This window comes from Columba livia, chromosome 8 (assembly GCF_036013475.1).
Source record: "Columba livia isolate bColLiv1 breed racing homer chromosome 8, bColLiv1.pat.W.v2, whole genome shotgun sequence".
NCBI classification, from domain to species: domain Eukaryota; kingdom Metazoa; phylum Chordata; class Aves; order Columbiformes; family Columbidae; genus Columba; species Columba livia.
Genome location: NC_088609.1, coordinates 20,058,957 through 20,081,247, shown reverse-complemented (window position 1 = coordinate 20,081,247; position 22,291 = coordinate 20,058,957). Strand labels below are relative to the sequence as shown.

Below are 22,291 nucleotides of genomic sequence, written 5' to 3'. Positions count from 1 at the left end.
ACACAGAGAAATGCAAAAGTAATCATTTGCAAGTGGGCCAAGAAAGCTTCTTTCAATAGTGGATTAGCTGGAACACTAGACTGGGTATCAATAAGAGCAGGTGCTAACCTGGACACCATTGAGTAGATCACTTCCGTTAAACACAGAGAAAGCAAAGGTATTGTGAACACTGACTGAATTGAGACGTTCTTCTCAGGCGACTGATGATAAATCTCACAGGTACCATTTAAACCCAGAGATGTTCCTCCAGACGGTCATAACTCAGTGTGACTGTCACCTCAGATAGAAGAGGAGCCTTCTTTTCCCTCAGCAGCAATCCCACAAGCATGTTTTCCTGAGTGACCTGGAACTGCAGAAGTGCCCGGCTATGGATGGTCTTGGGTTGGGAACAGGCTGTCCAGCAGAGTGACAGGTTCTGCACAACAGTACAGTAAGACAGCTGCCCTTTCTTTGGGGCTGACAGTTTCTCCCCACAAGGGAAAAACATGCTAGGAAGTTCTAATGATACTTCTCCTTTTCTGTTTTGACTCATTTTTACATAAATACTTTTTAGGTCAGGTTCTGAAGATTTTTTTCCATATCAATCTCTTCAAGAATTGCAGTGATACACAAGAAATAATGCAGGTTCGATTGCATGTAGATGTTTGCAAAATATCCCATGATTTTAAAAGTGCATTGTATTTGAAACTGAGTAGTCATTTACTTGATTAAAAGTTAGTTTTAGAGCATAGTTAATGTATGTATGCCCACCTGTAAGCCCAGAGGCATAACAAATAAGCAGATGTACGAAGTATCAGATAAGGAGTCTGCAGTGAATTGCAACTGGTTTAACTATGAAAAGAAGAAATACTATAGGGACCTCAGATAAAGCTCAATACCTTGAACTCTACTCAAGTCTCAACCCCAAGTCAGACCTTTGCAATTTAGAGCTGTTATTATTCTGCACTCAATGTTATGCCTATAATAATTTAAAATGCTCCATACAGAACTGTTCAGAATTATGGACACCCTGAGCATGAACTGCTGAAGAACATTTTACAGTGTATGTGACATGAAATCTGATGCTGTATTCATGCAGCATAGTCTATAAAGAAAATGGCACAGGTTAATACCTGAGGCCACTGAAAAATTTTATCCCAGTTTTACCTATTTTACTAATATTTCACATCACTGCAGAAAATGCATCAATAAAACTAGATCTGCCATAAGCATTTCTAAGGTATTAATTGCTAATACAAATATTTATGAAGACATCCTAAGTTAAAATTCCTGTTTTGTGCCAAAGTGACCTTCTTTCAAAATTTTAAGTACCTCGGAAGTTAGCCGTGACAACTGGTACTAAGCATCTCAGAAAATTTAATTAGGCAGTAAAATATAGCTGACACTTGGCACATATTCAAATGTTTTAAGTAATAACATGGACAGCAGAAGAAACAGAAAGCGTATATATTACAGTCAAGCAATACAAGAAGTTTTCAGTAAAACCTCATATGAAGAATTTCATGCAAAGCTCATCCCAAAAGATGTTCTGCCTCACTCCCTGCTCTGATATGCAGCACCTTTCCCTTACAATCCTGTTCCCCACAAACAGCAGAACCAGCCCTACATTTGTACTGTCCTTCTTTCTACACAAAACATTTCGGCTTTGTGCAACTATTACCATTTCAGATGATCACATTATACAAAATGCTTTCGTCTAATAGAAAAGCATTTGTGTAACAAAATCAGGTAAGAGTGCAAAGACAAAACCACAAATAAAGAACACTTTTTCAATCTTTACAAGGATTTTGTTATTTACTGTAAAAGGTGAAGAGAGCAAATGGCATTCTCAAGGGGTATTCTCACTAGAGCTGGGCAATGCCATTTCACAAAGGCTGATTTTCAGCTTCTTTTCTACCTCCTCAGGCAGGAGCAATTCTGATTACTTACAGCTAATTCATTTTGTCTGTTCCAGCTAGGCTGCTTTCTTTCAGAACCATCTTTGAAGATGCTATTTACTGAATTAATCAATCAATCAATTCTCCATATGTTAATACTCAGACATTCTGGTTTGTCACATCAAAGAGGCTTCATCAAGAATACTGTTAGATAATTAAATTAACCATATCACAAGTAAATTGTGCTTTTGATGAAGAACACACAACTTCTAAGACTTTACTAGGAAATCTGCTTATTTGATCATATGATGAGTGGGTTTTTTGAGATCAAGGAAATTATCTTGTTAACTTGTTGGAAACATACTGCATTGTCTCAAACAAGATAATGGCTTTCCTTTTTCCTTATCAGCCTACCTCACTGAAAATCATGGGAGACAGACTGCTTTGAGCTAATCTGCTCCTGTATGATATTTTTAAACATCACCTGATAGGAATAAAGCTCTGTCACACATCAGTATTTGTAAATCAAAAGCATCAATACTTTATATACTTCAATATATACTGAGTCTTATTTGTGAAAGTTTTAAGTTTAACAAATCCAAATTTCCAAAGCTACTTGTCTTGATAAGTTTTAAATATTTTACCATATGCTTACACTTAACCATAACAAACATCTATATAGTATGTATACATCCATAAATTTGTAAGTTACTGGACAAACACTAGAATCTGCTAAGAAAAAAGGTAGCATTGGTTTGCAGGGAGAAATTAGGACATCTGTTCCTATAGCCCAAGTATTAGGATAAGTATGTAATGCAGCACTCCATGTTCAAAGACTTAAAAAAACATTACACCTTGCACAAAATACAGCATTTAAATAGGGGTACTTTATTTTTATGATGCAGTGTCACTACAAATTATTTCACTGAATGTTTAGAAACACTTATTAATTTTCGTAGTAATATACCTCACACTTTAAAGTGAAGTTGTAAACACATAAGGACTGGGAAATCCTTGATTTTTGGGAGCCAGAAGACATAATATCAGAGTATATTTTATCAGCTCCAAGTGTTTACACATTTTTTTAATAAATTCTGTTTTGCTTTCACATTCTACTCTATTCTTGCACTGGGGTATTAATCATATACAGAATCTTCACACAGCTCTGCTATGTCTGGAAAAAATCTAAAGAAATTGCATAGCTACAAATATGTTGTGAATGGTCACTTATAAGTCTGAAAAACACTTGATCAAAAACAACTGGAATCATGGCAAAGAACAGGCAACCATTCTTCTTCGCCAGACATGAACTTGTCATTATTTTTGCAGTATTGAAATAGGCAGCTCATGGCCTGGATGGGTATACTCTTTGATGGATAAAGAACTGGCTGGAGGGCTGGGCCCAAATGGTTGCAGTGAACAGAGTCAAATCCAGTTGGCAGCTGGTCACAAGTGGTGTTCCCCAGGGCTCAGTATTGGGGCCAGTTCTGTTTAAACTCTTTATCAATGGTGTGAATGAGGGGATTGAGTGCACCCTCAGTAAGTTTGCAGACAACACCAAGTTGGGTGGGAGTGTTGATCTGCTGGAGGGTAGGAAGGCCATACAGAGGGATCTGGATGGGCTGGATCATTGGGCTGAGGCCAGTTGTATGAGGTTCAACAAGGCCAAGTGCTGGGCCCTGCACTTGAGTCACAACATTTCAGGCAGCGCTACAGGTTCAGGGAAGAGTGGCTGGAAAGCTGCCTGGCACAGAGGGATCTGGGGGTGTTGATTGACAGCTGGCTGAATATGAACCAGCAGTGTGCCCAGGTGGCCAAAAAGGCCAACAGCATCCTGGCTTGTGTCAGGAATAGTCTGGCCAGCAGGACTAGGGAAGCAATCATCCCCCTGTACTCAGCACTGGTGAGGCCGCGCCTTGAATACTGTGTTCGGTTTTGAGCCCCTCATCATAAGAAGGACATTGAGGCACTAGAGAGTGCAGAGGCAGCGACGAAGCTGGTGAGGGGTCTGGAGCACAAGTCTGATGAGGAGCAGCTGAGGGAACTGGGGCTGTTCAGCCTGGAGAAAAGGAAGTTGAGGGGAGACCTTATTGCTGTTTACAACTACCTGAAAAGATGTTGTAGCATGGAGGGTGTCAGTCTCTTCTCCCAAGTAGCAAGTGATAGGACAAGAGGAAATGGCCTCAAGTTGCACCACGGAAGGTTCAGATTGGATATTAGGAAAAAATTTTTCACGAAAAGGGTTGTCAGGCATTGGAACAGGCTGACCAGGGAAGTGGTGGAGTCACTATCCCTGAAGGTGTTTTAAAGGCATTTAGACAAAGTTCTTAGGGACACTGTTTAGTGCTAGACTTAGGTTATTGTTGGACTCAGTGATCCTGAGGGTCTCATCCAACTGAAATGATTCTATGATTTATACTGATGGAGAACCCCATGCAGACATTTTTGTTTATTGCTTTGGTAACCTATGTGAGATTGGTAGAAGTGAAACACCTTTGCAGGCTATTTGAAAAAAAAAGCAGCAGACACCTAAGGCTTTTAAAGTACTCTGATAGGAAGGCTTTAATGTGTCAGTGTTCAATATGTCAGAGCTCAAATATTCCCTCAGTAGAAGTCTTAATGCATATGCATTATTAATGCAATATCTGAGGGAATAGATCTATTTGAGCTCAATCTGACTGATGTCATTAGTCACAGAGTGCAAATCAAATTTGGAAATGGTATGGTAATAGGTATGGTAATAGGTAAAAGAATGCTTTCCAACTACCTTGTTTCTTGTACCAATTTTCTTTAAAATTTAGAAAACCAATGATCTCTACCTACAGCTTATGCAGCTTGTCTAATCTAAAATGTTGCACAAGCACCTATCATCTTTGAGAATCAATGAATCTTGGAATTATTTCCTCAAAATCAGACTAGATGTTCTGCATCCCTTGAGGTACAGGGTGTGAATTTATGTCTAACTGAAATGCTAGTTTTTCAGAAACATACTAGACTGTACCTGAGCTACTGCACAAACTCTGTAGTGACCTAAAACTTAATTATAGTATAATTAAAACTCTAAAACCACTCATTTTTTTAGGGCTGTACAGCTTTAATGTCTGAAATCTTTTATTTGTATATTAAAAAAATAATCAGATTCATTAACTGCATGCAATTAATGCATACCCTAATCATGGGCTTCCCACTGATTTTTCAGTATTACTAATTAGACATGCAATTTAGGTAACAATGTCAAAGCAGAAACTGCAATCATACTTCTGAAGGTGAAATTTTAACTAAGTACATTAAAAAAAAAAAAAAGGGTTGTTCCTCTGCCTCCAAGATGTTTTCATGCACTTCTCAGTGAGTGAAAGAGAGAGTTTGAGTAACGCCTAATTAAAAGGCGTGTTACAACGCTCTTGCATGAGACTTTGCTATATTGGTTCTATGCATCTCAAAATTCAGCAGTACTAAACTCAAGCTGACACGGCCCTGAGCAACCTCAGCTTTGCAGGACACAGCCTCCACACATCCCTTCCAACCTAAATTCTTCTGCGATTACATGTCCCTATGTAGAAATATATACTGAAGTCAAGTCTGCTGATGGCTATTTTTAGGGTGGATTACAAGGTACAATTGAGAAGCCAGAAAAAGACTTAATTAAATTAGCAAACTGGACATCATGATGACAAAATAAATTTGGCACAAACCAGCATAAGATATTGCATACTATATTACACTAATGGATTCAGATATTAAAGTCAGTGGGAAAACAAAATATAGTATGTGGCCTTTCATGGAGAAGGTCTCTGCCACTGTGAGGAACACGCACCTGCTCCATGCTCTGCCATGATCAACAAAGAAATTACACACAAAGAATTATTTAGTAGATAGAAGCAAGTGTTTAGTGTCAACATGAGATAGCAGTAGAAATAAATCAACATATTTTCTTTAGTATTTACTATATCATCCCATGATGAAATAAAAGAGAATGAAATTCATCACATAATTATAAGAAAAGCAGTTGTCACATAATAAGAAATTAGGCCTGATAATTAGTCAGCCAAGTACTTCCAAAGTAATATAACTGATATACAGCATACAATAAAGGAGAACAACTTTCAAGTAGTTTTTTTTTTTCTTTTAATAAAGAATGGTTAACATAAATTCATGGACAAATATATACTATTAGTCAACTATTCTTAAAAATAAGCATTTTTAAAATAGGAAAATCATCTGTAGAAGAGCTTTCTAGGAAAACAGAACAAAACCACAAACACAATCAATGCTCTTATGTTTTAGCTGAATAACAGAAAAGTACCTAATATTATAAATAATTTGTAGGTATGATATATTACATATTTGTTCTGATCCTTCTGGTTATTTTCAACACAGAAGAAAAGAGATTAGACAGGATACACTACTAGAAAATCTAGCAAAATTGCATCTCATACTCGCAATCAGTTTTTGAGGTTCTTAATGGCTGAGTTACAGCAAATAAACCATGCACTTTATCACGTTGCTGACAAACTTTCACTTAATACATGATGTCTTTAATTTGGCTGAGTAATTTGGTGCAGTAATTTGGCTGTATACTTCTATTAATATTATCCTGGATATGGAATGACTTTGCATTTAAACCAATGTTATTTGACATGCTGATTAAATTTAAACATTCCATGTCTAGTACAGTAAACTCTTTGTAGTACTATCTTTTAAAAGGTGCTTCTTTACCCACACAGCTATAGGCTTACCCACTACTATGAACAGAGTTGCAAGAACAAAATAGCAACTGCTCAAATTAACTACTATCGCTGTTAAGCACCTCATCTTTTCCAAGGCAATAAGCGGTTATGATCCCCCTGTGCAAAACTTCCATTCACACCAGTGAGGGAGCAGGCACACCAAAAGAGAACTTGGCCATTTGTGGTATGACGGCTCCTGTTAAAACATCCTGCATTGGTCTCTGACTGCTAGCTTTACAAAAGCCTCTCAAATTCATCAGATTTATGAGCCAGAAGTTTCAGGAGCTTGACGGCAATGTTAACTGTGCTGCGCTGGCGTTCTATATCTTCTATTGTCATCTAGAAAATCCAGTACTCCCAAATAACCAGCAATTTCTAAGGTTGTACACAATAAACTCTTATTCTATTTTCTTTAAAAGCCAGGGGAGAGGGGAAGGAGAAGAGGTGACCCAGGCTCAACTGTGGAGATTACTGTGAATGTGTCAATAGCATCAAATTCAGTGCAGCCGTGCCACAGTATCATTGCTGCTGAGGATGTGGTGCATGAACAGACTTCCTTAATAACCCTAAGGAAATTCTTAGGAAAAATAAAAATTGAGGTGATTTAATATTATATATTTTCTAAATAAAACAACAGTCTCAGGAAAACAGCAAACACATACTGTAGCAACAGGACTATCATATGAATAAAAAACAATTTATTCAGTTTCATATGACCAGTAACTCTTTGTTCCCAACCTCCCTCATGACAAAAAAAAAATCATCATAGACCACAGAAACAACAGAGCTGGCTAAAAAGTAGATTATTTTCACAGGTTTGTAAAACTAGTTTTCTAACAGAAACTTACTAGTCTGAAAAGTAACACTCTGGAAATTGTACTGGGATTTCATCTTTCATTCCTTTAAAGATTTTCCAGATCGAATGTGCCTAATGTATTCCAGCTCTCCAAACCTAAACCAAGTCCAGCCAGCAAAGCAGTGTTCTCCTCTATTTCATACTTATCAATAACATAAGCTTCCCATACCTGCAGACAAATTCTCATCTCAATGACACCAGCACCTCAACCATAGGTGCCTTTTCAGTAATATAACTATCATCACTGTTGTTCATATACTGATATAAATATCTAAGCTCTTAAAAAATAAAAAAATACAGCCTAGATAACATAGTTATGCCAATGAAACTTTTCTAGTGGAAACAAAGCTGATTCTTAATTTTAAAATAATAAGAGGGGTCCTAATTTGTTCTCTTGTTATGTTCTTAGATTAACACTTGTACGGACCTGACTTCATATGGAATGCCATCCAAAAGGCAACAAAACCGCATTGAAATTTCTGTCTGGAACTCAGTAAACAACATCATCTCTGATAATCAAAAAAGAATGTAATTCACCCCTTCCAAGTACGCTGGTTTTGCAATCTCAGTAAAATTTTTAAGTAATGAAAAGTATTTTGCCCACAGAAGCAGCAATTATAATTGAGTATGATGAATAATAGAATAATTGCAATCAGGGCTACTTTTCAGAGTAGAATCACACTAGAACAGGTAAGCGACACCGTGGGTGAGACCCCCGAAAACAGCAAATCAAATCAACAAACCAATTGTTCAAAACGCTTGGCTTAGTTTATTCCCCAAAACAAACTCTCGTTCCTCAGCATGCATTAATGATCACTACCCTGAGCTATATTCTGGGATAGCTGCTGAGGAAAACATGCTAAGAAGTCAAACCCATGTAACAGAGTCAAAGGAAGCACATAAAAACTTCAGAAAGCATAAAAGCTCCCCATTTTTTTCAGTCCTAGTGGTTATAAGCATAAGGGAGCAAAAGCATTGCCCAATGCAAATAATGCCACTATATCATGTTACAACTCAGCCCTGACCTGCAGCAACCCTGCTGCTCCTGTTCCCGTGCCTCTGCGTCACAGCCTTTAATCACAAGGGAAGAGGTTAAAGTAGATGTGTGCATTTACGAGAAGGACAAACACCCGTGCAAGATACGGTTGACATCACCACTCATTTCCAACCACTAACTCCATATGCACCAGAACAAAGAGCGGTACATTAACTTGTCAACCCTTCGGGTTCCATTTGTTCTGTTCACACAGAGCAACCAGCAGCAGCAAACCCAGACACGCTCTCAAGCAGCCCCCAAGCACCAGCTGGTGCCAGATGCACCGTCAGGATGTGCCGCTGCACCCACTTAGCGCACACGCAACAGCACAGAGCCACAAAAATGTTGGGGAATAACTGAGGATGCGCTTCTGGGAAAAAATAAGAATAATAATAAAATAAAAAAATAAAAATCTTACTTTTCTTAGAGCCTTGGCTGATTTTTGTTTTGTTTAGTTGGATATTTTTGTGCACTGGGCCAGGATGCCTGAAGACTGATCAATAGTTGCAATGCTAAAGCTGATAAATCTGAGCTCTTCATGCTTTTCATACACATTTAATCTATGTTTAAGTAAATATCAATAATGACATTACAGGAAGTGCATCAGGGAGAACACAGGGACAGAAAGAGGCAAAGTATGCAGCGTTCTGCACACATACAAATAAATGCCTCTTCCCATCCCCTACTACATTACCCAGAAATGCGATTTGTCTTCAATAAAAAACAGCAAGATGGGAATCCTAATAAGCAGACATTATAATATCTGTCCAGCCCAGGTTCTTGCCTATTTTCATTTAAATCATTAACACTCACCATGCTAACGTTTTAAAAATACATAGTTTACAACCAAGTTCCATTCATATCAGCTTATAATAGCCTTTTTTCCGAAACCACATATTTCTACAGTCACATCAAAAACAATATTAATGCTGTCTTCCTGTTTTCACTGGGAGCATCTCGCTTCCCCTCACACTTTTTTTTTTTTTTTTTTCTATAAAGCAAGCATTGCCCTGTCATCTGATTCCCCTGTTCACATGGTTTAAATTTAATCAGAATAACTGAGGTGTCAATAATCACATTTGTCTTTCTGACAAGAACCAGAAATGGAAATAAAGCTCGTGCTGCATAACAATAATGTGATCTGCATTGCTGCATCTGATCAGCTTATTTTTCAGAAGTCTAAAGCAACCTACTTCTTTAGTTGAAAACATATAAAGGAAATCAGCCTTTTGAAACTAAATTTAATAAGCAAGCAACTTGTTCCAAATACTAACCAATAAATTAGTTAAAAGGTACTAGGAAGAATGCCAGGATCCCCTCTCAAATCATCAGCATCACCTTTCAAAAAAATGTATTTCAATTAATCAAAACAAAAATTGGAAGGAAAAATGTCACTATTATGTTAGATATTTATTGCTAAAATAATTAATATTTCACCCTGGTTATTTAAGACAGTATTACTAAAACAGTCTTAGCAGCAAAGCTGGGAAGCAATACATAGCCTAGAGTGCCCTCTCTCTTTTCCAAGAAGAGTTTCAGGGAAATACTCCATTGATGAAGATGTCAGTCAGTTGTTTCTCAGAAAGCCAAATACAACAGACAACTAGGCTGTTTTAGGCCAATCTAAACATAAAAGCTGTTCAGCATAATCTGGATGATATTCTTACACCGGTGATGAACATGATTCTATCTTAATAAAAAGATACTTACAGAGCCATCTGAAATTGTTCAAGCCATTTTTTCTTCAAGTCTTTGGTTTTGCAATAAACTTCCAAACCATTTTGACCTTGTATGTGAATGAGGTAGAAGCCATAAGACCACTGTATAAGAAGAATGGCAATACAAAGGTCACCAGTTATGAAGAAAAAAAAAAATTAATAAAGACAACATTTGTATGTCTGTTAATTCCCTGATTTTGGAAACAGCAAGACCACATTACTATGTTCATTTAGGAATTAATTAAACATTTTAGTTACATCAAAATAAACAAAGTTGAAATCCCTAAATAGTCACTTCCACTTATTTTTAAAACATAAAGCTTTGTACATAAATTTTATATACATTCTGAACTCCTGGAAAATGTTTCAAATTGCTGTAAAAATAGACATTTCACATGAATTGACAACAAATATTTACCTTTTTATTTTCTTTATCCGTAGTGGGGTTATTTGTAATTTTGTATTTCTGAAGATCTATTATTTCCTTCATTTCATAATTATCACCTCTCCGTTTGCAAACAATTACAGCTAGATCAAACAAGAATATATGCCTATGAAAATACAATATAAAGACAGTTAAAAAACACTCCAGAAAGCCAACACCCAAAGTCATATTTTACACCCTTTGCCTGTGACACTTCAAATTTTAAGGTGAATAAATAAACTACTGAATAACAAAAGAACACTGAAAGTACTTTTGCAAAAGACTTACTACTTGCAAGGGTGGATAGGCTCTGTAAATGCACAGTGAAATGGAAAGTCATCTCCAGAATCATTGAGCTGACATAAAATCTAAAGAGAGTTACTTTACAGGCTTTTTAATAGCAAACACCAGAAGTCATGCCATCACCTGTCTTGCCTCGCACGCTTGTCTAATGTAGTTATCCTTATTTCCCCATCACCTTGAGGTCTTCCGTACTGTAAGAGGGAATGATTCTGAAACATAAGTATTATGTACAATTCAATATAGCAAAAGTGTTGAGATTATGATACAGTCAAGTGTTATACCCCTCACTCCTTTTATCTCTCAAAAAATGACTTTTCAGGCCTGAAAACAACATATTTTCCTGACTATCATCTAAACTTAGAACAATAAAGAATCAGTCCATTCCATTTTTGTCTTCAAATGGGAATATTTTTTCCCATTACAAAAACACATAAGTCACTGTACAAATAAAAACCTTTTATATTTATTTAACCAAAGATGGACCCCCAAAAGAGCAGAGATTTCTGTTCTGAAGTGTTAATGTCATTCTAAACCAAGCAAAGCATACTTAATATTGCTAAGACTACTATAGTTTCATATGAAATTGGAAAAAAAACACATCAATATATTTAATCAAAAGTGTTTTGAAAAGATTCATAAATAAAAAATACCACGTACCAAATTCTCTATTGATAGTTGAAACTGTCTAATTTCACGAAGCGTTTCATTATCCCTCTTCACTTCATTTACATATTGAGCCAAGTCCTAGAGCATCGACAGAAAAAGGCAGGAAAAAAACTCTTCCATTACAGACCACTTTGATACATTATTTGGGCAAATTTATTTCTAATTTTGTCTTTGACTTATCTGCATATTTAGTAATTAAAAAAAATCTTTAATATTTAAGAATTACCAATATGTATTCCCAAATACAGCAAAAAAGCCTCTACATATCATCAATCATATTTACAACTTTCTTCATCATGATTGAAATACAAATTTATTAGCAAGAAAGAGAAACACATAAAAAAAATGTAAAGAAGATATATATTTTTCTGAATTTTGTTAATGTCTTATTGTCAAGATTAAAGATGGAAATGTAATTTATGCAGCAAACTGCCGAAAAAGCAGTCAACAATATCCAATATCTGAGAATAAGACAGGAAGTAAATAGACTGTATAGTAGAAAACGTAGGTAAGGCAGCTCAAAAGCAGCATGTAAGGTATAAACATCATAAACCTGGGTACTTATTAGGAGAGAAGCAGCTACTGCTCCAGTAGTGGGATCTTTATCTTACTGTTACAGCACAGCAGAGAGAAGCCATTAAATACCAGATTTTAAACAGGGCTTTTAATGGGATTTACTACCTGAAGTCATAGGTTGAGAGCATTATTGTCCCCTCTACCAGAACATGTAGTGTACATATTTCAGTAAAGTATTTAAAATGCTATGAACATGCTTACGTAACAGCGACAACATGCTAGGGCTTCTCTGTTTATGGCTGGAGATGAGGAGTGAGCGGAAGGGGTAACTGGTAAGGTCAGGGATGCTGAGAGCAGCAGTTGGAAAGGGCATTCACGACTTGCTCCTACAGTATCCCTTCAATATGGTCACAAATTTGGAGGGTGAGAGAGAGATACATCTTCTCCCTAAGACATCAGAATCTAAGAATAGCTGCAATCATGATGCTAGCTTCCCAGATGAATCTATGCAGGATACATCCACATCAGTCTTGAAAGAGTTAGTGTAGAAATTAAATAACCTCTTTTCCTGCTGCTAACAGAAATCTGACAGCATAATCCTCCCTAGAATTTTCTGTCTTGGGGCACAGTACCACCTTGCTAGAAGTTTTTCCCAAAGACATTTTATTTTCAAGCAGACACACACCAGGGTTTTTAGAAGCAACATAGTGATGCTGCACAGTTACTTCTACTACAGTGACTACAGTAAATTGGGAGAGAAAGAGGATACTGCAGGTACAGGAAACAGGGTGGGAAACAATACTGCAGCCTTAAGGACAGATGCTCATATCTGGAGTTTTTGGTGGATTGGAGCGGGAGGGGGTGTTTTGAGGGTTTTTTTTAATTGGCTGGTAATGTCCTGCTAGCCAGCACATAACTGCCACAGCCATTTTGGCAAGAGATTTCTTAATTGGTCTTTTATTTTCAGTCCAACAGCCACCAAAAGCAACAAAGCAAGTCAACAAATGGGAAACAAAAAGCAGGACAGGGGAATCAAACCCAGGGTTGTTTTCCTAGCCAGTAGCCAAGATGCAAAGCTTGTCACTAGATGGAAGCAACACTGCGCCATCTCATTTCAGGCATCTCTCCACAGGAGATTATCATGGTGGCTCTCTCTGCATTCACTGCACAAAACCAGATGACAAAAAAGGGGAACCAAATATCTCACTTGTGAGCTTCTCTATATTCTAGATATTCAAGGCAGACAGTCACATAGTATGAGACAGCTGTGTGATCCAAACCTAACTTAGTCTGGCTTCAGCATCTTCTGTGGACCAACAGGAGATGCGACCTATGTCACATTGATTTCTTTCTCCCTTTCCCCACAAAGGGTAGAAAAAATTTCACTATTCCAGCACATGAATGTCACAATTCATGCCATAAAGTCACCTGAAGTCAAACTGTGCTTCATTTCTGAAGCTGTGCAGAGAAACACATATTACGTTATACATAAGGCAGTGTAGCTATTCTATAAAGCGTTCGTTCATACCACTTGCAGGTGAATGTAAAGTGACAGATACTGTACCTCCAGAAACACACTACTGCTTTCAAAGGTAAAGCCACAGAGATCATGTTAAGATGACAGAAAAAATTATTGCAAAGACAGATAACAGTCTTCACCTCACTGGGAAACTACTGACCTTGGTTAGAATCGACTCACAGTGGTAGAAATATTCCTAAATTTTGGAAGTGACCAACATTATTTAAACAACTGGTTTTCCTCTCATTATACAACAGCAAAATGACATAGAAGTAAACTGAAATATTGAAGTTTTATTTCATGAACCTTTCACTTCAGAAAACTACCGAACTTTTTTCCCAGACTTGAGCAAAGCCCTCAACTATGTACTTGCCTTGACACGCTCACAAAGCTCACAGTGACCTGTGAAAACACGTTTAATCTGCTGTGAAGGACATTACCTCCTTCAGGAAATACAGTTCTGAGCTACCATTTTAACTGCCAATGAAGACATAAATACTTGATTGTTGCGAATATTTACCTTCATTGCATCAAGTGCCAGTTTTAGATTTGCCTTCTCCATGGGATCAGTAGTGTGCTTTACCAGCTCCTGCGGACAGAACAGTTAAAACTTTGCACCCACTGTCAGTTTATAAACAGAAGTTGTCATTGTTCATCTGCACCCCCCAAAATAAAATTTATAAATACATAAACCCACACACACCACAAACGAGAAAACCAGAAAACACAACCCAAGAATTCACATTTTCATCCTCATAGTGAGCAGCCTATAACTGAATGTGGACTACCGCAAAGGGGTAATTGGCAAGTGTTTAAGAATGACTGCTGTATAGACTAAGCACTGACTTCAGCTGATAATGAACCATCATTAGAAGCTATTTTGGTCTGTCTAGAACTTAAAACTTGCCAAATCAGATCATTATGTGTATGCTGAAAGCACGGGTAAACACTTGAGTTCATTTGCACTTTACTATATGGTATATCATCCCATTCCAAAGCATGCACTTGTCTGCAGGGGGGTATGTATGAGATGTATGCTGGCAATAAAATCTCAGTGCACTGCTTAGAAGTCACTGTCTCATTACACCCAATATAAAGCTGACTCAGAAGACATATTTAAATCAAATGTTCATGTTTAAATAATTTTTAGCCACTTCCTGTATGGAAAATAAAGGTGCTTTTTTGGTTTTTTATGAAGTGAAAAGTAACTTCTTGAGGAAACAGGTTATTTCTTCTGTAGTTTGAGAAGAGAATTATACAGCTAACATAACTTGCTAAAATTGTAGAAAATGAAGGAATAAGCATTTAGACTTTACATTATAATTCTAATAATTTACTGGGATTTTTTTTATTTCAAAGTCTTTAATATATTTCTTTCTTGTACAATGTACACTATAGTGTCACACAGAGCATGTTGTATATCATCTTTTCATAATGTAGACACTGATTATAAAATCGTGACTCAGATCTCATAAGTTTCTTTAAAAAGCCATTGTACAATTCATTATTTTTTCCAATTTTCCATTGATCAAAATATTGATGACCCATTTACTGAAATATTTCAAAAAATTTAATGCTACAAAATGTATGTTGCTCTGCAGAGTCAAAATTATGCTTCACATACAAGTAGTAGATATTTTAAAATTACATTTTACAAGCATCAGCAGGATTGACAGCCTAATATAGTAATATATTTCTTTGCAGCTGAACTAATGAGTCTCCTGGCACAGCTATCAAATTAAATTTATAAGACTCTCCAACCTTATTACAGGACTAACTGCAAAAGCTAATGCTTGTAGGTTATAACAAGAAGCATTTCAAAATAAATATGGCTTCATTGTAGTTTATGACAGCAAAAAAGCAACTTAAAAGTATACTGTAAGTATGGTCCAGCTTCCTCTTTTGGGGGCTATTATTTCACATTCCGAAGAACCATGATTATAGTTTGGTACTGCTAACCATTTTAAACATACCAAGAAAGAAAGGTTCAGATACTGAGGAAACAATTGTGTTTTATTCCATTTTCCCCAGATCTGCTTCGGCTCTGAGGAACTATCTCTGGAAGAAAACCACACTTCTCTGGATTTTATTTTGTAACAAATCAGCCTCAAATCCATGGAAACGTCAATCACTTCCCTTTGATAAAGACCTTTAGCTCTCATTCTTACAATCTACTGCTGATAAATAGTTTTGCTTTCAGTCCTATTAAATTTAAAAAATAAAATACCTGGAGCAGTAGGTGATATTTTAGCACTCTCTGCATTGGAACCACTAAAAGATCTCTCAATGTAAACTTCCCATTATTGGCTCTCTTGGAACACTCCTAGTTCAAAACAGGAGAAAGAACAAGTCAAGAGAGTTTTAAAATAAAAATATACAAGTGATATGAAAATTCTGTGATAGATAGGCCAAGCAACTAGATTAAGGTTAAGACAAAAAATATCAACAAAATTAAGGAAAACAGTTGATATACCAATAAAAGCTGTGCAAAAAAGACTGGGCCTAGGCACTTGTTCTTAGATATTTCAACAGCATGAGAAAGCATAAAATAAACAAAGACAACAGAAATCAGGCATTCAATTGAACTTTAAAGAAAAAATACACAAACACACAGAACGGAAACATTGCCTGTAAGTACAGTGAAGGCAGCAAACATTACACCTATCTCCAAAAAGCAAAACAGGACAGTCAGTCTCACTTCAGCCCCTGCAAAAATTATGGAGCAAGTCCTCCTGGAAGCAATTTCTGGGCACATGAAAAAGATTATTCTGACGAATCTCAGTGAATCTGCAATTCTATGTTCTCAGCTGAGATGTCCAAAAAAACAGAAAGGTATCCCTGATGATGACTTCCTCAAAAAAACCCTAATTCTACTGATGTCAGTGGCAAAACTCCATTCACTTCAGTGCCAAGATAGGTACTGCAACAGCTCACTCATTTGTTCAGAGGCTCCAAAAAAGTGAAGAGAAATACATTTATGTATCAGTCCAGCTAGTTTGTCAAAGTTTTGACATGGATGAAAGCAGAGCATATTCATAGAAACACATGGGATTTGTATATATAAATGTTAAAAATACTGATACCTCTAACTTCAATTTAACATCTTCTTTCGTCTTAGAGATGTTGTCTAAGCATGATATTGCTATTTCCACTTGACTGCAGTACTGTCCATAAATAACCAATCTAAATCAATACAAAACACAAAGAATAAAATGAACATTTGCTTATTTAAGAATATTCCTTGATCATTCCATAAATACATTGTTAACACTCCTCCTTTCAAAAGGAGCAGTGCCTAAAGAAGCAAGGATAGGATCTAGCCACAGACTTCAATGGCAGCCTGAATACCAGGAAGAATATTCAGTAGAACACAATTTTGACCTGCTTTCAAAATGCTGTAGATCATTGCAATTTCATTTATTATTCCTATGCATATGTTCTGATAAATACAGGATTCACTGAAAAGCAGCATAACTGCTGTTTAATAGAACAACAGTCTGTAGTATTTACAACACCATAGATTTCCAAGGCTGTAACAAATTCTGTAACACGGACTTAATAGGACTAATTACAGCTATCCCTTAAAGAACTGGTAGGTTATGCAAACTGATCCATCACCAGCAGTTTTTACCAGGTTATATCCTGTGAGCTCTCAGATCAAAATAATAGTGTATGAAAAGTCAAGAAATCTTCAACAGTTGTCAAGGTCAGCAATGCTTCTTGAAGGAGCCTGGTTTTATGACAGAAGGTTCCTGCCCCTGTTTGGAGTGCTTCTTTCTGCTACTCCCATTGCAAAGCATGCTGTTTCCTTTCAACTTTTCATATATTTCTTGAGCAGATTCCTCCTGTATGCTTCAAATCCCTTTTTGGGGGGTACCCATGAGCTTTCCATTAGTGGTCTCCTAAATGTCTTTTTCTTTCACCTAATTTTTTTAAAAATAATTCTTTTTTTCACAATTAAAATTATTCTACGTATTCAACACTTAGCTCTTCCAATTACTTTTCATCACTACATGGTTAAGACACCGAGTCTACCTCCAAGTGTTTCCTTTTTGTATAATATAAACTTGAGGTTTCTTCCCAGTGTCTTTTGTTCCCCTTTTAGCACACATTTCAGAAGTACTTTTGAAAGATAAGCATTTTCCAGAACAACTTCTTGTCCCCTAATTCTCTTTAACAGCCTGAGAAATAAGTATGTCCCGCTCCAACATGAAGGCTGAGACAGAGAGTCTTTGAAGGCAAGATTATGGGCAGCCTGGAGCACGCTACTCCCTCAGAAAACAACGCATTTTCTGGATGCTGCTGTGCAATTTCTCACAAACCTGTTATTACTGCAATGAGTCTCCTTCCCCACCTCCTCGAGCAAATCCAATTAGCTCCCACAGGTCTCTCCTGCTCTGGTCCCGGAAGGAACTAATTTTTAACCACAACCCAAGGGTTAACTCAAGGTAGGTCAGCACCGTAGTCCACAGTACAAGTGCAAAGTAACACAAGCATATAAATTAATCTGTGCAATCCAACAGCTGTTCAGTGCTGGCAGAAAAAGACAATCTGAAAAGTTGGGTAAAAATATTGGCAATTAGCCTGCAGGGCACGGCACGCTGCCACAGCTACACTGTTAGCAGCTTGGCTGTTTTTCACTGTTTGAAGGTAGAGCATGTTTGCTTTACGGTCACGTCTTTGACTGAGGGTAGGGTAAGACACTAGTCTCTTCTCTCTTCTCTTTTGCATCTGCTTTCTCTTCTGTTTTCTTTGACCTCGAGTAGCCTTAATATATATCCTTCTTTTATTTTGCACCTTTCTCCACTTCTATAACATTTTATTTATTAAACAGTACAGGTACATGCTATAAAATACTTGGGATTATTTGCATTAAAAATACTATTCAAAATAAGAGATTTAACTTTTGTTCAAAATATAGATGTTACCTGTCTATGTAAAAACATTACCAAAACCAGGGGTAAGAAGAGGGAAGGCTCATATAGCAATAGGTTACATTTTGACTTCCAGGCTACAGACACCAAATACTAGCTTAATAAGAGTACTGACATCCATTTCATTCCTGTTTCAGAGACATACAGACAAAAATATGGTAAAATACTAAATTGAGCATAGATTACCACTATTAGTAAGAATGCATAAATCTTACCTTTCCTTGTAGTTAATAAAAACTTGATATAGGTTCTGATCATTTTTGTTAGCAATGGAATCATTGATGTCCTGTGTTAGACTCCTGTGAATTTTCACCAAATCCTTCAAAACAGTAATGAGGAAGGGGAAAGGCTTTTAAAAACAGAATGACTTAAAGCTTTGAATATAAAAATAAATTATTTCATGCTAGATCCACTAATTTCAGTAAATTGGAAAACAGATCATTTGAGAGTAGAACCTAATTTCAAGGTTTGCCACATCTTCCATATAACGTGACAAAAAAAACTAAACTCCAAGAACTACATATTAGAGACTAATTTGTTCTAGCTTGGAATGTGCACTGTTAATTCATCTTCATTTTATAATGATAATTTTAAAATTAAGCAAGTCAAGTAAATGCCTTAGTGACAAGATAAAGTAATGATTCATGTCCCTGAGCTGTGAAAAATTAGTTTTGTACATTACGTTGGTCAATTAGCTATGTTCTAGTGCTAAGTTAACTGCAATCATAATGAGTTTCCCAATACAGCAAGCAACTAATGGCTGAGAGAAAGACAAGAACATTGCAGAAAGGTTTGCTCCCTGAGTATAGTAGGAACTCACCTTACTTGTTCACTATTATACAAAAATCTGTAAGCAACTACAGGAGATTACATCAGCCTTAATACTTTATGGATACTGCCAGACTGTTCACAAGAAGTTAAGTCAAAACAGATTAAAAGTTTTGAAATCAGGATTACTGACTGTAAATGGTGCATAGACCACAACAATTAAAAACAGAGGACTGTTTAAAAAGAAAAATCATTGAAGATGGTTTAATGTAGTAAATTATAATATGCAATATTGAGTTGTGAACTAAGTGAAAACATTTCACTTCACATTGATGAAAACTAGGAGTACACAGAAGGTCAATGACATCAGAAGTGAGGGAGAAAAAAACTTAAAACAGATTAAATTCAGTTGCTAGTAATTGTGTGGCCATATCCTCAGAATCTTAAGTTGCAGCAGACAAAGACATTACTATAGAAATGCTTCTCGATCAGTATATTACAGGAGCACATTTTCTCAGGAATGCACAGGGACTCAACTAAGCATCACCTATTAAAAACAGCTTAATATTAAAAGGACAAAATGTCTTTTTGAGCTTCTATCTTCAAAGTCAAATCTTAAACTAAACTGATGTTAACATCATTAGAAGTTAGTAAAAATTCCAACACTTCAGTATATGTTACACACACTTCCATCCCTCTTTCCCCCTGTATGTCCATACATACATATCAATTCAAATGCATGCATAGGTGTACATACAAATGTGTCTATATGTGTGTGTACATATCTACATAGATGTACATACAAATGCATATATATGCACATATACACAGACATACACGTACACAGATACACAACACAAATATTCAAGCCATTTTATTGGACAGAACTTTGAAATCTGAGCCCTGATGAAAGGCACTCTCTTTAGACTGGCAAGCAGTTTGAAGTGGTTGCGGGTTTTTTTCCTTAAAAATAAAATATATTTTGACATCAGCAGATAATTTTGTCCAGCAAGAATCTTTCAGAATCTATATAAGCAACATAGCACCACTCTAAAGCACAAATCCTTCACCACTATCCTTTAAAAGAGGTAAATCCATCCTATTCTGACAACCGCACTTGCTCTCCACATCGCAGCTCTGTGTAATAGCTATTTTTAGTTTAAAACAAGCTTCCACTGCCCTCCAGCCTTCCTGCTGAGGAACTGCTGCAGAGACAAGGCCTGAGCAGACAAAGTCTTTGCACATATTTTTGGCTTAGGCAAGCCCTGTATTTCTTTTAATGTCTTTGGATACCTAAGAAATATCACTGGAGAAATAAACACCATCTTGTAACAGCAGAATACTGAGTGTTGATAATGAAAAGCAAAGTAAAACCACCTAAATACAGGGTGTTCCAAAAAAGATCGACACAATTTCAAAGCAATAGTGACTTCAAATTGGGTCCAGCTTTTTGAAACACCCTGTATAACAGTTTATGTGTCTTCCTAGTTTCAAATAAACAGGTTTTGTTCTTTTTGCTCCTCTTCTTTGACACCCTTACATTTCTTTAATGAGTAGTGAGTGGGTGACCTCTCAGTTTGTGCTTATAGCGTGTAAGCTGTTTCTATAGCCCTTTGCAGCATTTCACGTTGCCTGGCTTTAGGTCTTTCAATGCACATAAGTCAATGTGCCTAGGCACAGGGAGCCTCAGGAAAGAGGCTTACAGTAACTTATGTAGGGCACCTCAGGGCCTTATTTGCAATGAATAAGAAACATTAATATAGGAGACAGTATGAACTTGTTTTCCAAAGCAAAAGGATCTCTACACACAGCTGACACACTTCAAGAAGATAAGCAGGTTACTGGTATCTGTGGCAGTAGTTTGGACTAATATTCAAAAAGAAGGGAATTATACCAATTGAGAATCAGAGTGAAAAACTTAATAACTTAATAGCTGGACAAAAATGGCAAGGTGTCAGCTATCATTGTCAGTGTAATAACTGTTGTAATTTGGCTTCTGTCAGGATGGTGCTGGAATAGAAACTAAAACATTCCTACAGACCAGGTTCCCCGAGATGACCTCCTACAGCCCCGAGAGCCTGTGGGACATGCCAGAGATGGCCAAAACAGAGGTGATCTTTTACAGACACCAAAGGTTTGATGTGGCCCACGGGTCAAACTCTAGGGACTTTTTTTTTTTCCTTACAGTGTGCCTCATTAAAGAACATTGTTTTCATTTGTCTGTGTTGAGAGAGGCTTCACACCACGTCTGATGTCTTCCTGTCAAGTCAGATAAAGACAGCGGCTAAATACTTTCATCAACTGAAAATACATGTAAAGTGTCATACTATTATGATTAGGCCAAAAATAAATGGAACCAATTAAATCACAGAAACGGTTAAGATTTCAGTCAAAGAAAGAGGTCCCCTAGACACTTCACAGAGGATTTCCTTATATTTCCCAGTGCCAGATTCTGAATCTAAAACTGTGAGTTAACTTTAAAATGTCTTCAATGGTAACAGTCAGAGTAGATAGAAGGATTTGCAGAGCAGCTATAGAAATCCTCATGAAAGAGCCATTCAGTTTACAGTGGTAGGCATCACTAAGATACCAGCGTGTACTGCAAGATAACCCATCTTCTATAAATTATCAGTTTCTAAGGGTCAAAGATAACTCCAGTTTATAACCATTCATTATTCAACATGATAATACTATTTCTCTTATCCTGTTCTTTCAAGCAGAAAAACAATAGCATGCACATCCGTTTTTTTATCAGCTACCCTAGCATCTACATAAATCCATCATGCACCTTATTTCAAATGATCATTTTGTGCAGTAACACACAACACACTACAAACCTTATATCTGTTTATTAAATATGCAATTACTTACAGGAATGTTGATGAAAACAGTATCAAACTCTGATGCTGACAGAAACCTTTTCAATGGCACCATGAAAAACTGAAAG

The 22,291-nt window shown here is 36.7% G+C and overlaps 1 protein-coding gene across 5 annotated transcripts in view; it reads right to left on the bottom strand.

Annotated features, from left to right (window-relative positions):
• VAV3 (vav guanine nucleotide exchange factor 3) overlaps positions 1-22,291 on the bottom strand; it is a 170,561-nt gene that overhangs the window by 73,557 nt on the left and 74,713 nt on the right. For all 5 annotated transcript variants that reach the window (XM_065072455.1, XM_065072454.1, XM_065072456.1 and 2 more), the window contains 9 exons: positions 22,216-22,284; positions 18,792-18,895; positions 16,726-16,825; positions 15,870-15,965; positions 14,163-14,231; positions 11,599-11,685; positions 11,065-11,150; positions 10,633-10,765; positions 10,207-10,316 (listed from right to left, as the gene is read on the bottom strand). In XM_065072455.1, the coding sequence (XP_064928527.1) occupies positions 10,207-10,316; positions 10,633-10,765; positions 11,065-11,150; positions 11,599-11,685; positions 14,163-14,231; positions 15,870-15,965; positions 16,726-16,825; positions 18,792-18,895; positions 22,216-22,284 (854 nt within the window). The remainder of the gene's footprint in view (positions 1-10,206; positions 10,317-10,632; positions 10,766-11,064; positions 11,151-11,598; positions 11,686-14,162; positions 14,232-15,869; positions 15,966-16,725; positions 16,826-18,791; positions 18,896-22,215; positions 22,285-22,291) is intronic.